Source organism: Gekko japonicus, unplaced genomic scaffold, assembly GCF_001447785.1.
Source record: "Gekko japonicus isolate JY-2015 unplaced genomic scaffold, Gekko_japonicus_V1.1 scaffold106, whole genome shotgun sequence".
In the NCBI taxonomy this organism is placed as follows: domain Eukaryota; kingdom Metazoa; phylum Chordata; class Lepidosauria; order Squamata; family Gekkonidae; genus Gekko; species Gekko japonicus.
Genome location: NW_015170890.1, coordinates 884,632 through 898,106, shown reverse-complemented (window position 1 = coordinate 898,106; position 13,475 = coordinate 884,632). Strand labels below are relative to the sequence as shown.

The 13,475-nt window shown below is 42.0% G+C and overlaps 1 protein-coding gene across 1 annotated transcript in view; it reads left to right on the top strand.

Moving 5' to 3' along the window:
• GADL1 (glutamate decarboxylase like 1) overlaps positions 1–13,475 on the top strand; it is a 126,512-nt gene that overhangs the window by 76,816 nt on the left and 36,221 nt on the right. Inside the window, exon 12 of the mRNA XM_015418396.1 lies at positions 6,508–6,707. Coding sequence (XP_015273882.1) covers positions 6,508–6,707 — 200 coding nt within the window. The remainder of the gene's footprint in view (positions 1–6,507; positions 6,708–13,475) is intronic.

The following is a 13,475-nucleotide window of genomic DNA, read 5'->3' as shown; positions in this document are numbered from 1 at the left end:
TCGGGGTGGGGTTCCCCCCGGGGCCCGATCCACCGGCGGCGGGGAACAGGCCTCTGGGGTGGGGGTTTCCCCGCCCCCCGGGGGGACTTGGCAAGCCTACTGTTATCAGTCCCCCTTCCATTGTCTAAGGCATGTTCTGTCACGGTTCAGACTCAAGCCTTTTCAGTGGTTGCCCCATGCCTCTGGAACAGCCTCCTAGAAAAGGTCAAGGGGGCTCCTGCCATCCTGCCATTCCACTGTAGCTGTGAAACAAGGTGATGTGGAAAGTTTTGGGAGCAGTTTGAGCACGGACAAGGAGGGAATGCCTTGCTGGTGGGGCATAAGTTCTTTTAAATGTGTTGTTCTTGATACTGGTTTTATTAAATCGTTTATGTTGTTTTTACATATCGTTACCTACCTTGGATCCCAGGTGAATTAAAGAATGAAAGGAAAAGTGAAGTTGGATTGATGCCCGCCCTTTCCCCCTGTAGGTAGCAGCTTGAAATTGAATTGTGTGGATGCTGTTTCTCATCATAATCAGTGTGAATGGCTTGCCCTGCCGTACATCTGATCAGCATTCCAACGTAGTTCTTTTTCATGTGGCCACAATGGTTGGGTCGACATGGATAATACCATGTTCAGGGAGCTAGTCTTACAAATAGCTGATCATGGGGAATTGTTCCCGTGCATATTATCCAGCAGCCCAGAGGCACTTACCTCCAGTGGAAAGCTCCTTTTGCCTGAGAGGAGTGTCTGTGCAAGCAGAATGTATCTGCAGGGTCCAACACTGTGTCTCTGTGCAGGGACTTTTTATTCTTTTCACTGTATAAGGTGTGCTCCCCCAGTAATATGTATCTATTTCACTCACATTGATTGGTATTCAAAAGATCTGAAAAAGTAATAGAAAGACACTGTTCCAACTTTCCAGTTTGGTGTAGTGGTTAAAAGTGACAGACTCTAATCTGGAGAACCGAGTTTGATTCCCCACTCCTCCACATGCAGCCAGCTGGGTGACCTTGGGTCAGTCACAGAACCCTCTCAGCCCCACCTACCTCACAGGGTCTCTGTTGTGGAGAGAGGAAGGGAAGGAGATTGTAAGCCGCTCTGAGACTCCAAGTGAAAGGCGGGGTATAAATCCAACTCTTCCTCCTCCTTCTATAGGGACATAAAATGGGAAACTTGGTTCTTTTTTGATACAACATTTATTCTTTATATGAAGTTAGCTCATGTCGGATTCACATGTTTCTCCTCTGACATATTTTCCCTCAGTTTTTACAGTGGTTTGACAGAGTTATCTATGCTGCATTGTCATGCAGATTAAACTCTGTACCTATAGTTATAGAAATATGGACAGTTTCATTAAGGGTATTGTCAGTCTTTTTGCAACAATTCCTATATCAGCCAGGCAAGAGGTGCACAGAGAAGTTGCATGGAATACTAAGTTTGTTTTCTGTCAGCTCAAACTGGCACCTTATGGTCTATTTAGAAATAGATTGTGTTCTCCATATGAGATGATATGTGGTGATCTTTTGAATTGCTGTGTGGTTCTATAACCTTCATGCTCTGCAAGAAATGGCACAGGGTATCTTTAACCTGCACCCTCAGCAGACCAATTATATTTTTGAGAGCATTTGATGGAACTGAATCAGGAGTGTCCTTTCCCCCGTCCTGTCTCTGACTTCTATTCTCTTTGAATTTGTCTCCCTTTCCCTGCCAGATTAAATGCTTGCTTCTCAGCTACCTACCACTAATTACCATTCCCCACCCCCTCCATTCTTCCTCCAGTCCAGAACAGACTGGTCAGAGTAAATATGCATAGTTATCATAGTTTGAATTTCTTTGATACAGAATTTTAATTTGTTGGATGCTGACTACAAACAGCTTTGGTACTTCTTGTCCTTTCATTGTTCAAGGGCTTCTGTATATCTGCTGTCATTTTCTCATTTAATAACTCTGAACTGAGCAGCCTTCTCAGCTGCAACAATAAAGAGTCTTGCGGCCACTTGAAAACCAGTACCTTCATTGTGGCATAAGCACCCGCAAGCGTTATCAAATGCATGAAGTGTTATGCTCAGTGGAAAGATAAATACACTTATTACCAAAGTGAGGCCAGAAGATCCAGCATTCCAGGATGGTACATTACATTGCCTTACAGAATACAGATGAAAGGACCACACTAGAAATGAATTGCAATCCAGAGGTCCCCAGCATGCTTGCACATTTTAATTGCACAAAAATGACTTTACCTGAACTGGTATAGCATGTGGCTAAGATGTGGACTATGAGCCAGGAAGTCCTTGGATCAAGTTTCAGATCAACTATGGATGACTGTGCTCCACAGTGCCTGGGGCAGGGACACCTGTTACACCATGTTCCCCTTTTTGCCCACTCATCATCAACTGCTGTGAGTCCTTTATATACTCTTCTTTACATGGCCAGCTAAAGACTGCTGTCCCTTTAATATGAGTCTGCAGTCCCTTCCCTAGGTTTGTTTGGACCCTGTCTGCTGTCCCCTGTGCCTGTTGTGGCTCTCTGCTGCTCCTCTTGGCCTCCACCAGTCCACAGAGCCTCTCCATTCCATGTCTTTGCTCCTCCCTTGAGTGAGCTGCCTGCATATAAGTTTTCCCTTGGCTGTCTCCTTTCTTTGCAGTTCTTCCTCTTCTTTCTTTAGTCAGACTTGCCTTTTCGTCAGGTTCCAGTCTGGGGAAGAGGAAACTGCCCTGCCCACTGCAGCCCCACCCAGCTAATTTAAAACTCAGGGCCCATGCACCGCTCTCGTAGTCCTCCTCCCTCACAAGTAGGTTGCCCAGGAAAGTTTTCCTGGCTTCAGGCCCAGTTCTGTATCTGCCATAGAGGGAAAATAATCTTCCTTGCAATGGGCTGTATCCTGCCAGCTTTTCCACTGAAAACTACCATGGATCAAGGGACACGTATACAAAAGCCACATGGGACTGTGGCTACAGTGAAGAGGGAAACGGGAAGAAACTGAATGAAAAAGCTGGTAGAATTCATTCATTTATTTATTATTTAGCAGATTTCTGTGCATCCTCATCAGAATCCTGCTCAATTCCTATATCAGCCAGGCAAGAGATGTTTACAATTAAAACAACAAGCCATGGGCCCTATACAACATAAAAATAGCCCTAAAACAGACCTCAGATCGCACATACTGCAAAAAAGCTGCAAAGATAAAAGCCCTAGTTAAAAGCCCGGATAAAAAGATACATTTTGGTCTGGCGACTTAAAAGACAGTAAAGTAGGTACCAAGTGAGCCTGAAGGGAGAAAGCATCTCAAAGAAGAGGGGCCATGACAGAAAATAACCTGTCTCTAATGGCCGCCCTCCTCACCTCTGAGGTGCTTGAGCTGTATGTGTGGAAGGACACAGATGGACATTTTGAAGATTCAGCCAGCACTGTAGGTTAAGTCCAGGGGTCATTTCCTGCAGGAGCGCACAGGAGCGGAGCTCTGGCAGTAAAGAGCCCAGGGGGTGGGCACATGCAACAAGCCCCACCCCCTGCTCCCAGCAGCCCTCAGTCAGAGCAAGAAGCAACCAGGTAAGTTGCAGCGCCCCCACCCCCCGGTCCAAAACAGTCCAGTGGCACCTTTAAGACCAAGTTTTATTCAGGTACAAGCTCTCCTTCCTCTGTGAGGTCAGATCTGCACGTCCCCCCCAATAGCTAGCAATCCAAAACTGTCCAGTGGTGCGCGGTGGGTGTTGCCTTCTGACACACTTCCGATGGTGTCAGTGGGTGTGGCATATGCAAATAGGTTTTGCTAATGAGTTATCCTAATGAGTTCCTGCACCTCTTTTTCTACGAAATGACCCCTGGTTAAGTCCAATTGCATTCTTCCAGTAAGGGAAAAAAGCAGTTTCAGACTTGGCAGAAGGGAGCCATAGGATCCAACCCATTATGCATAAGTATTACGAACATGGGAGGCATCATGTTGGTGGCCATGTTGCACAGTTTCAGCAATATGATTTGTGGGTTTTGTGCCACTGTATTAGAAGTGGTAGTGCTTAATATATTTTTTCATTAATGTTTTGTGTTGACATTTTTTTCTCTCGCATCAGCAAAGAGCAGTCTCAATGCATGATGGCACTCTTTAGTTTTACATATTTTAATCTGTTTAGGAATTATAGCAAACTCATAACAGAACACGGAGTGATTAAAAACTGACACTGCTAAACAGAACTGTTGAAATCATGAGGTTAGAAGGCAAGGATTTTGAAAACGTAATTTGTATGGTGTGGGAGACTGCTTCTAAATCTTCAGGCTGTAGGACAAACATCTATAATTACATAGAGCCATGAGGTCTAGAAACTTTACAGCAAATGAAACTTGAGACTGCCAGCATTCTAACAACTCTTCAGAAGCCAAGGAAAAAAATGCATAGTGGGTTCCTGCAACCCACAGATTTTATGTTCCCTGATCCTATTAACCCCTCCTTACTCTAGCTGCCTTGGTTTCAATTGCTGAATATTGTGTCTCACGCTCTTTCAAAATTCTTTTTACTCATGTGTCATATGACTTTGCTGTTCTTGAAATTCATTTTCAAGACACATTCATTTCAGTTTAATATTCCAGTGCTCATCACCAATCTGATGTTTTGTAATGGCATTTTCTGTGGAATTAATTTTAGAAGTAAAAAAGCCTATGAATCACTGAGTGAAATAATTTCGTTTTAAGATGGGAGTTATTGTGTCATAAAACGGTTTCTCTTCTGTCTGGTTTTAAAAGCAGAGATTTTTTGAGAAAGATCCTATGTGTGACTTTATGATGTGGAATGGTACAAGTTATATGATAACATTTAGAGCTGGACATGAATACAACGAAAGGTTTCATCGCCTGGTGGGGTTTGTGCCAGTGAAGTAACTTTGTAAATGTGACAGTGCATTTGACTCCAGAAACCACTGACCTTTTATGGGGAGACTTAATGTAACTCAGAAACAGTTTCAGTAATAATCCAGTAAAAACTGTAATGGGGTGAATCTGGAATAAGAACTCCCCAGTTTCAGAATACTTTACTCCATTACAAGCCATGACCAGCTTGTTCTGAATTTACGTCTGACTCATAATGGGGCTCATACCAGCAGCTGTCAATATCCTGGTTGCTTCCCCACCCCACAAATCCTTATTCTTAAAGAAGGAGAAGAATGTGTTTGGGAACACATGCATGGAAGCCTCAACTAGAGCATCCGCAGGTGTGTTACTTCCTGACAAGATTTCAGTTGTGGGTGTTTTTATATATTGTATCAGGAGTCAAAAGAAAATGCCTAGCTTCCTGGTGGGAAATGGTGCTTCTGAGCATGCTCAGGAATTTTTTCCAGTTAAGATCAGGACTTCTCTAAGACTTGATCCTTATTTTTTAGGATCAAGAAGATGCAGGGGACATTGTGGGAAAGATGTGGGTCAAAGTGCAGCCACACAGCAAATAGTGGGAAATTGAGCGGAGGAAGTAGGAGACCAAGGGCGCAACAACTGCTTTTGCAGAATTGGTCACACTCTAAAAATAGATTCTGCGCAAGAAACACAGGAAGAAGAAGAAGAGTAGGTTTTTATACTCCATTTTTCTCTACCCTAAAGAGTCTCAAAGAGGCTTACAATCACATTCCCTTCCTCTCCCCACAACAGATACCTTGTGAGGTAGGTGAGGTTGAGAGAGTTCTGAGATAACTATTACTGGCCCAAGGTCACCCCACAGGCTTCAAGTAGAGGAGTTGGGAATCAAACCCGGTTCTCCAGATTAGAATTCACTGCTCTTAACCACTACACCACACATGGAACCAGCAGTAAAACAAACAGCCGCCCACAGCCCTTTTCTGCCTGCAAAAGCACATTGGGTGGATGGGAGGAAATTGCACTCTGCTGCTGCTGTGCACGCTCAGGAGCCTGTTTGCTCCACACACTATTTTGAAGGTCAGTGCTGGTCATACGTTAAATGTGAGTTGTGTTGGAGGTTTCCCCAACTAGCCCACTTTAAGGTATCATCTAATTAGACCCTAATCCTTATTTGTCATTTTTTCCAGCACTGCATACTGGGGTTAGCCAGAGAGCAAGGTTCTTATACTCCCAATCTACAAGGCAGACAAAAATTCCACCTTCAAATGCATCTGATTTACACAGACTGAAGTTACTAAAAAACCAGTTGTGTAGGCGTGCTTTGCATCAAAATTATCTTATTTCAGATCTCCCTTTGTTAAACAAAATTATGTACCTAATGAGAGTAGACAGATGCTAGCCTCTGAACATACTGAATAATACAATTTTTTCATGAAACTGTGCTTCAATCTTCCATCTCTTCCTAAGTTGGTTTTCGGAATGGATGATCTCATTGTTCAGCCAACATCTTTTTAACCTAGTCTCCTGTTCTGAAAATTTGGCTTCTGGTAATACTAGCTTTTAAGGGCTATGCCCATATAACTGTTGGCTATGTTGTGCTCCTGAATGCCAGCAATACATTTTTTGTTTATAATGAAAATACTAAAGGTTTTAATATAGTTTCATCTTGTGTTGCATCTAAAATAGGGCTTGCTTAAGAGATGCTACTCTGCCAAGGCTTCATACCTTTTCCAGCAAGACAAGTTCTATGATGTCAACTATGACACAGGCGACAAATCAATCCAGTGTAGCAGAAGAGCAGATGCCTTCAAATTCTGGATGACATGGAAAGCACTGGGAACAGCTGGTCTGGAGGAGAGAGTAAATCGAGCCCTTGCGCTCGCCAGGTACTTACCGTTAACTCTGGAAGTTGCAATACTATGTCTAAAAAACATGAAATAATACCAACTTAATTAATGTATTGTTATGGCACAGTTAATATTACTCTGCTGAGATGCTCAGGAGAAAAACAGGAAATACAAATATTTTGAGAACATAAGAGAAGCCAATGTTGGATCCGGTCAATGGCCCATCCAGTCCAACACTCTGTCACACAGTGGCCAAATAATTTTAAATAAAGAAGAAATAGATACTGTTTGCCCAAAGATGAAAGCATATGTGGGGGAGGGGGGAATTACATATCTGTTCATTTTGGATCCAATGGTTTTTCTGTTGACATATCTGAAGGATTTTTCTAAAGAATCTGGGATACGACCATATTGTACCAGCCAGATTTGTTGTATCCGCCAGATAATTCCACATTATTTGGAGCAGAACAATTTTCTTACTGTTAAAAACTTTAATGAATAAAATGTGGGAGTTAGCAGGTAATGTCTAAAAACTAACCTAGTCTCATCCAGGTGAGCAGCTAAAGCCGCTTGGGTGAAGAACTGATATTTCCTTTTGCACCTGGGGACAATTTTTAACAGTCCTCCTTTCCAGTGCTATTTACCATGTTGTTCACTATACTTTCCCTAAGGGTATCCCAGGAACCACTTTTGGGGGAGCATGATGGGGGTGAGGGGAGATTACAGGGAAGATCTTTTGTGCCAGTGGAGCTCCAGAAGTGGTCCTTTGTAGTGCCTGGATTGTTTCATTGGTGCCATTCCATTCAGTAGTCCCTATCTAACAATTTCACAGAGTTGTTCCTTTTTAGATAATGTGATGGATGGGCATAGGTCCTACCCCTTTCTGTCAGTCACCCATTCCCTGTACGCCTGTTTGGCGTGTATGCAGAGCAGCTAACAACCCATCAAGGCCTGTGGATGGCTAAAGGAGCCAGACGGGAGCGGGGAGTGAAAGAGAACAATCAGTTACACTGTCAGCTGTGGTCAGAGACAGTCTGAGACTTCAGAGAGTGAGACTGGAGGGACCCTGTCTCAGAGCCTGACTTTGAGCGTAAGCAGCTAAAATAGTACATGAGCTGAGGTAAGGTTTGTGCCTCCAGAGTGGTCAACTGGAAGAAGTCCTGTCTTGGAAGGTTTTGTAGGTCTCAGAGGCCCATTTTCTAGAGAAAGCTGGCTAAAGATTTGGAGTTTCCCGAAGGATCTCAGACTTACATTGTGAGAATCCTAAGGTGCTAGAAAGGCCAATGATTCAGGAATAAAAGTGTGGCTGCCCCCTATACTCTTGAATTGTCACCTGAAGCCTTATAACTGTGTGAGCCCAGCAAATGCTGTGTGTTATACTTGTATATAGTATCTAGCCCCTTTATTGAGCAACCTTATTTCATCCAAGACAGTTAATAAAGGTTATTTTTTTCCTGTTTACCTCAAGCCTCTTTTGGATTTACTGCTTTCAGAAACCACTCAGGACCTGTTTGTCAGGTGGAGGCTGGGATAGAGACCGTATTGGTCAAACAACAAGCACGTTACCTCTTTTGAAATGGCATTTAAAATGCTGACTTTCACAGATAAAAAACACTTGACTTCCTTTAAGCATATGTAAGGATTACATTCAAAGATCAAGCTTGGCAAGAACATAACCACTCTGTGACAAAACCAGATCTATAGAGGCACGTGTGCTGGAGAGGAACTCCAGTCAAGATTATCTGGTTAGATGTCCCTGAGTAAAATGGGTGGTCGTTGGCAGCCTATTTTATCATTCTGTGTGTATATGGTGTTTATTACTTGCTTCACCTCTCAGTAAAAGAATTGTTCCTCATCAAGGTCACTCTCCCAAGTTCACTTTGCTAAGAATATACAGTTTAATTATCCTGTTTGGGATCAATACCTCCCTTTGATGTGTTAGGATTCAGCTGATTTTTTTAATCTACATTAAAGTGGCACTGTTCTCCAAAAAACAGAATTGCCTTCATCTGATAATGACCAGGGGTGATATTCAGTACACTACCTCTTTTGCTAGCTAGAGCATTAGGCATCAGGACTTTGTAGCTGAGGCATCGGTTTCTCTGGGCAACAGTCCAGGTTTGTTAACTATTTGGCTAACTGTACAGCATGCTTTCTGGTATGCTACAGTAAGGTTAACTCTGATGCTGCATGGATAATATTTCAGGGTTCCTGAATATAGCCTCATCTTTATTCTGGGGCTAGCCTACTGACCTTATAACTTGAAGGCAAGATCCCCCCCCCACTGCCAAGCAAAGGTTGTACTTGGGTTGCATTTTGCTTCAGCCATTGCACATTCACCATTTATCTTCCTGCTTCCTGGGAATATTGCATTTTCCTGTCTTTATATTAGATTAAAAACTGATCCCAACCCTTTTATTTATTTATCCTGCTTGCTGAGGCTTAGTATTGTAAAATAATTGCAACAGAGTGCTCAGCTAATCCCTTAGGAAATGTTATGTATGCTTTTGCACCAGCATTGCCAAAATCATATTGTTAATTTTTGCTCGACTGAAGTTCCAAGGTACTGTTTGCCTCCGTCTTTATGTGACAGCATCACCACTGTGCATTCCTTAGATTACCCTTGGACTTACTAGTATCTCTGGTGCTTTGGGGGGGGCAACAGTGGGAGGGCTTCTAATGTCCTGGCCCCACTGGTGGACCTCCTGATGGCACCTGGTATTTCTGGCCACTGTGTGACACAGAGTGTTGGACTGGATGGGCCTTTGGCCTGATCCAACATTGGCGTCTCTTATGTTCTTATGTTCTTATCTTTTTCCCCTATCTGTAAAATGTGAACAGTAATGACCTAGAGTGCTTTTGAGGAGGAATGCATAAAGAATTTTAAAGTACTCCACACTTTAAAAAGCAATAATTGTATTCTACAATAGCTGAAATGATGATATTTTATTATATGGACTCATTCATTCCAAGGATGTTGGTGCTCATGGCAATAGTTCACCATGGCAATTTGGTTGCATGGATATCTGTTAAAGAGGAAGAAGTCACATGCACAAGACTTACTTGCAACTCCCTGTGCTCTTACATAAATACTCTCTAGTGTTCTCTTTAGCTCAAATCCCTAGACACCATTCAGTCTTGGCAAAATTTCACATAAACTTCAAGAGATTGTATACATGGGCTATTCTATAGATGCAGGTCGATGAAAAGGAACCAAGTTTTATTTTGAATTCATACCCCTGTTTTTGTAAATCCCTTTACTTCCTCTCTTACTCAGGGAATGTATAGGCCAGACCACAAAAGCCACAGAAAAAGTGCAAGTGTGCCCATCCTGTTTTGTTTAGACTTTAAAAAGTTTTCTTGGGATTATGTTCAGGGAAAACTATTCTGGGTATTTGTAGGAAAAATAGGCAGTACACAGGGCTGACTGGCTAGTATCTGTGCCATCACGAAACTGTCACTGTTGCCCTCCCCAGAGCAGTTTAAACTATTTGAAAATTGTACTTCGTTATATTTAAAAGGACACATGTAACTGGCTACAGATACATGAGTCTTTTAAAATTAAAAAAACTAGACTGACCGAAACGTGGCTGGACAGACAAGTGAATAAGCACTCAAATCACTGGTATGCACAGCAGTGATTTGTGCTGCAAAGGCAGGGAAGCTGGACTTCCCCTGTGGGGGATGAATGCCCTGCACCTCCTGGTATTATGGTGCTTTTGTAGGCAGCTTTAATTAACAGAAATATAGGTAGTAAACAGGAATGCTGCCATGACTGACAGATCAAATAGCAATAACATAGTGGATGAGAAAGAATGCCATTCCTTTTAATAGCACACCATTTCAAAAAAATCATTGGCTGAAGTTTGTTCAATGCCACTTTCACGTATGCGCTGATGAGACCTTCATCAGGTACAAAATCTCTCTCCCTTCTGACTGTTCCCTCTCCTGCGCCTCACCAAACGTGTTTTAAATATCGATAAAATAGTCTGTCTCATTTGCATGCCACCCTTCTTCAAAGACATCATGCCACTGTGACAGACATTAACATAACTGTGGACGGCAGCAGGGACTGAAACGGTGTGGGGCGGACTAGAATCTGGGAGACCCAAGTTCGAATCCCCACTCTGCCATGGAAGTTTGCCGGATGACCATGGGCAATTCACACACTCTCATCCAACTTTTTTCCAGTTTTTGTTGTAGAAAATATGCCTAAAGACACTCTGGATATTGATGTAGGGTTTTTTTTTTTAAAAAAATCATTTCTGTGTTACTAAAGTTCTTTTGGTCCATATTGGGACACATTGGTACAATTCCTTAATTGTTTCAATTATGGTTGGAGAATAAACTTCATTATCAAGCCTATCCATTATTCTGTTTACCTTAGACGAAGAAAGATAGTTAGAAGTTAGAACTGTGACTCCATTAAATAAGCATTCACTGACACCGTCCCAAGATAAGCATTCAGTTTTCTGTGTGAAAGAAGGGGAAGGATGCCTCTTCTAAGAAGGTGACTGGTGCCAGTGAATTCCTAAGTTCTTACAGCAAAACCCTTCCCCCCCACCAAAAAAATAAAATCTGCTGCTGGTATCAAAAGATTTTAAGCAACTGATTATATCATCTAATAAATCAGATTAATCCCATTTATTCCATTAGTCTGATTAATCTTCTGACGTTGCTGTCTTGAGCACACTTATGTAGAACTGAGCTCTATCAAGCACTGCCTTAGGCAAATTGCCGTGTAGTTTGGGGAAGGGGGGGTGTAAAAGATTATGGTACATGGACTTTCCACATGTGGATGGGCTTTTGTGGTTTCCCTGTTGTGGTAGCCAGTACAGTGCAGCAGCAGTAGAGCTTCCACATGGCAGGTTTCCCCTCGTTTTCCCTGCCCCAGCCCCCCATAGTAGACATTTTGGCACTCATACCACAGTGGGGGCCTTTTCTTTTCTTTTTTAAAAATGGTGATTGGCAGATCATCTGACTTCTCAACTTACATTCTTTAAAAACAGAATAAATACCTAGCCCCTTTTATTGTGGTGATTTGAGGAGAAAGGTATATTTCCTGGTGCTCACCAAGTGTTTTTAGAAAAACAGGCAGGGGCAGGTGGGGCTTTTCCCCAGCAAGGCTTCTCACTGGCCATTGGAGGTTTAATTGGCTGTGCAGATATATATATATACATTTTAAATAATTGTTCTGGCGACAGCTACCACCACAGCACAAGGGTCTTCACTCTGTGACTGAAAGTAAACCAAAGCAGCAATTTTGTGGCTGCTCCTGCCATGCTGTGTCAGAATTCTTAAAGTGCCCACGGGCTCAAAAAGGTGGGGGACTAGGGACATGCAGCAAAAAGAAATTAGTATTTTGGAGATCTAGGTATATTGGAGCCAAAAAATATTGGTATTCCTGGTTTCCTGAGTTCCAAAGATCAGTATGGTATTTGGATCCAGGGTTTTGGGGGATTTCTAATCTTTACTCCATTATTCCATATGGGGAATCTTTACAAGGGAGTGGGAGGTGGTTTTAAAGGTACTGGCACCAAAACTGGAGGGGACTTGCTGGTACCTGTCCTTTAAATAACACGTAAATTTCAAGTGAATTGGAACAGGGGGTCCAATTCTGTGGGCCCCTAGACAATGTGCCCCAGCCATTCTCCATTGTTTCCTATGGAGGGAACCCCCTTGAAAAATTTAAAACCCAAGAATCTGTCCCCATAGGAAAGCTATTGCTAATCCCAACCAATATAACACCTAAGAATCTGAAACTATGTAACACCCAAGAATCTAAACCTATGTAAAATGCACAAATTTCAACCTATGTAAAACATGAGACTCTAAAAAATAAAATGCAAGAATCCACCAAAAAGGCAAACCCGACACAAACCACCTCCAGCAAAGAACAAACTGCTAAACAACAACAACAACAAAACACTTGAAAGGGACAGAATCTTACCTAAAACAGCCTGGCAAGTTGATATAAAGCCTGTCTCAGAAGACATAGAAACACAGAGAGGAAGAAATTTTAAAATAGTTCTGGAAGCCTGCAAATGCTGGCTCCTGATATCCCCAGTTAATCCTGAATATTTCCAGGATTTTCAGGACCCATTTTTCAGTATTTTGTATATATTTGGAAGAGCCAAATATATCTGAAAAATATCAGTAAGGTATTTTTTAAATTATATTTTCAGCATAGTTATACCAGATCACACATCTCTATTGACGATCCCTGTTCTACAGACTTACATTTTTTAAAAAAAAAGCAGCTGTGAATGTTCTGCAATTCATTTAAGGCACTACAGATAAATCGTTGTGTAACAAGTTCCTCTTCACATGTCCTTTTTTGATCCCCATCCTCCCCAACCTGACAAAGATTAATTTAAAGCAAGCAAATCATCTCTAGATCTTGGACTGATACATCAGAAACTCTTTTGTGTGGGTCGGAGAAGTGATGGGGGAAAGTGAAGTAACAGTAAATAGTAAATAATTTAATTATCTACCATATATATATATAATTTACTTTTACTTCACTTTTCCCCATCACTTCTCCGACCCACACAAAAGTACATTTTTTAAAAAAAAAGCAGCTGTGAATGTTCTGCAATTCATTTAAGGCACTACAGATAAATCGTTGTGTAACAAGTTCCTCTTCACATGTCCTTTTTTGATCCCCATCCTCCCCAACCTGACAAAGATTAATTTAAAGCAAGCAAATCATCTCTAGATCTTGGACTGATACATCAGAAACTCTTTTGTGTGGGTCGGAGAAGTGATGGGGAAAAGTGAAGTAAAAGTAAATAGTAAATAATTATA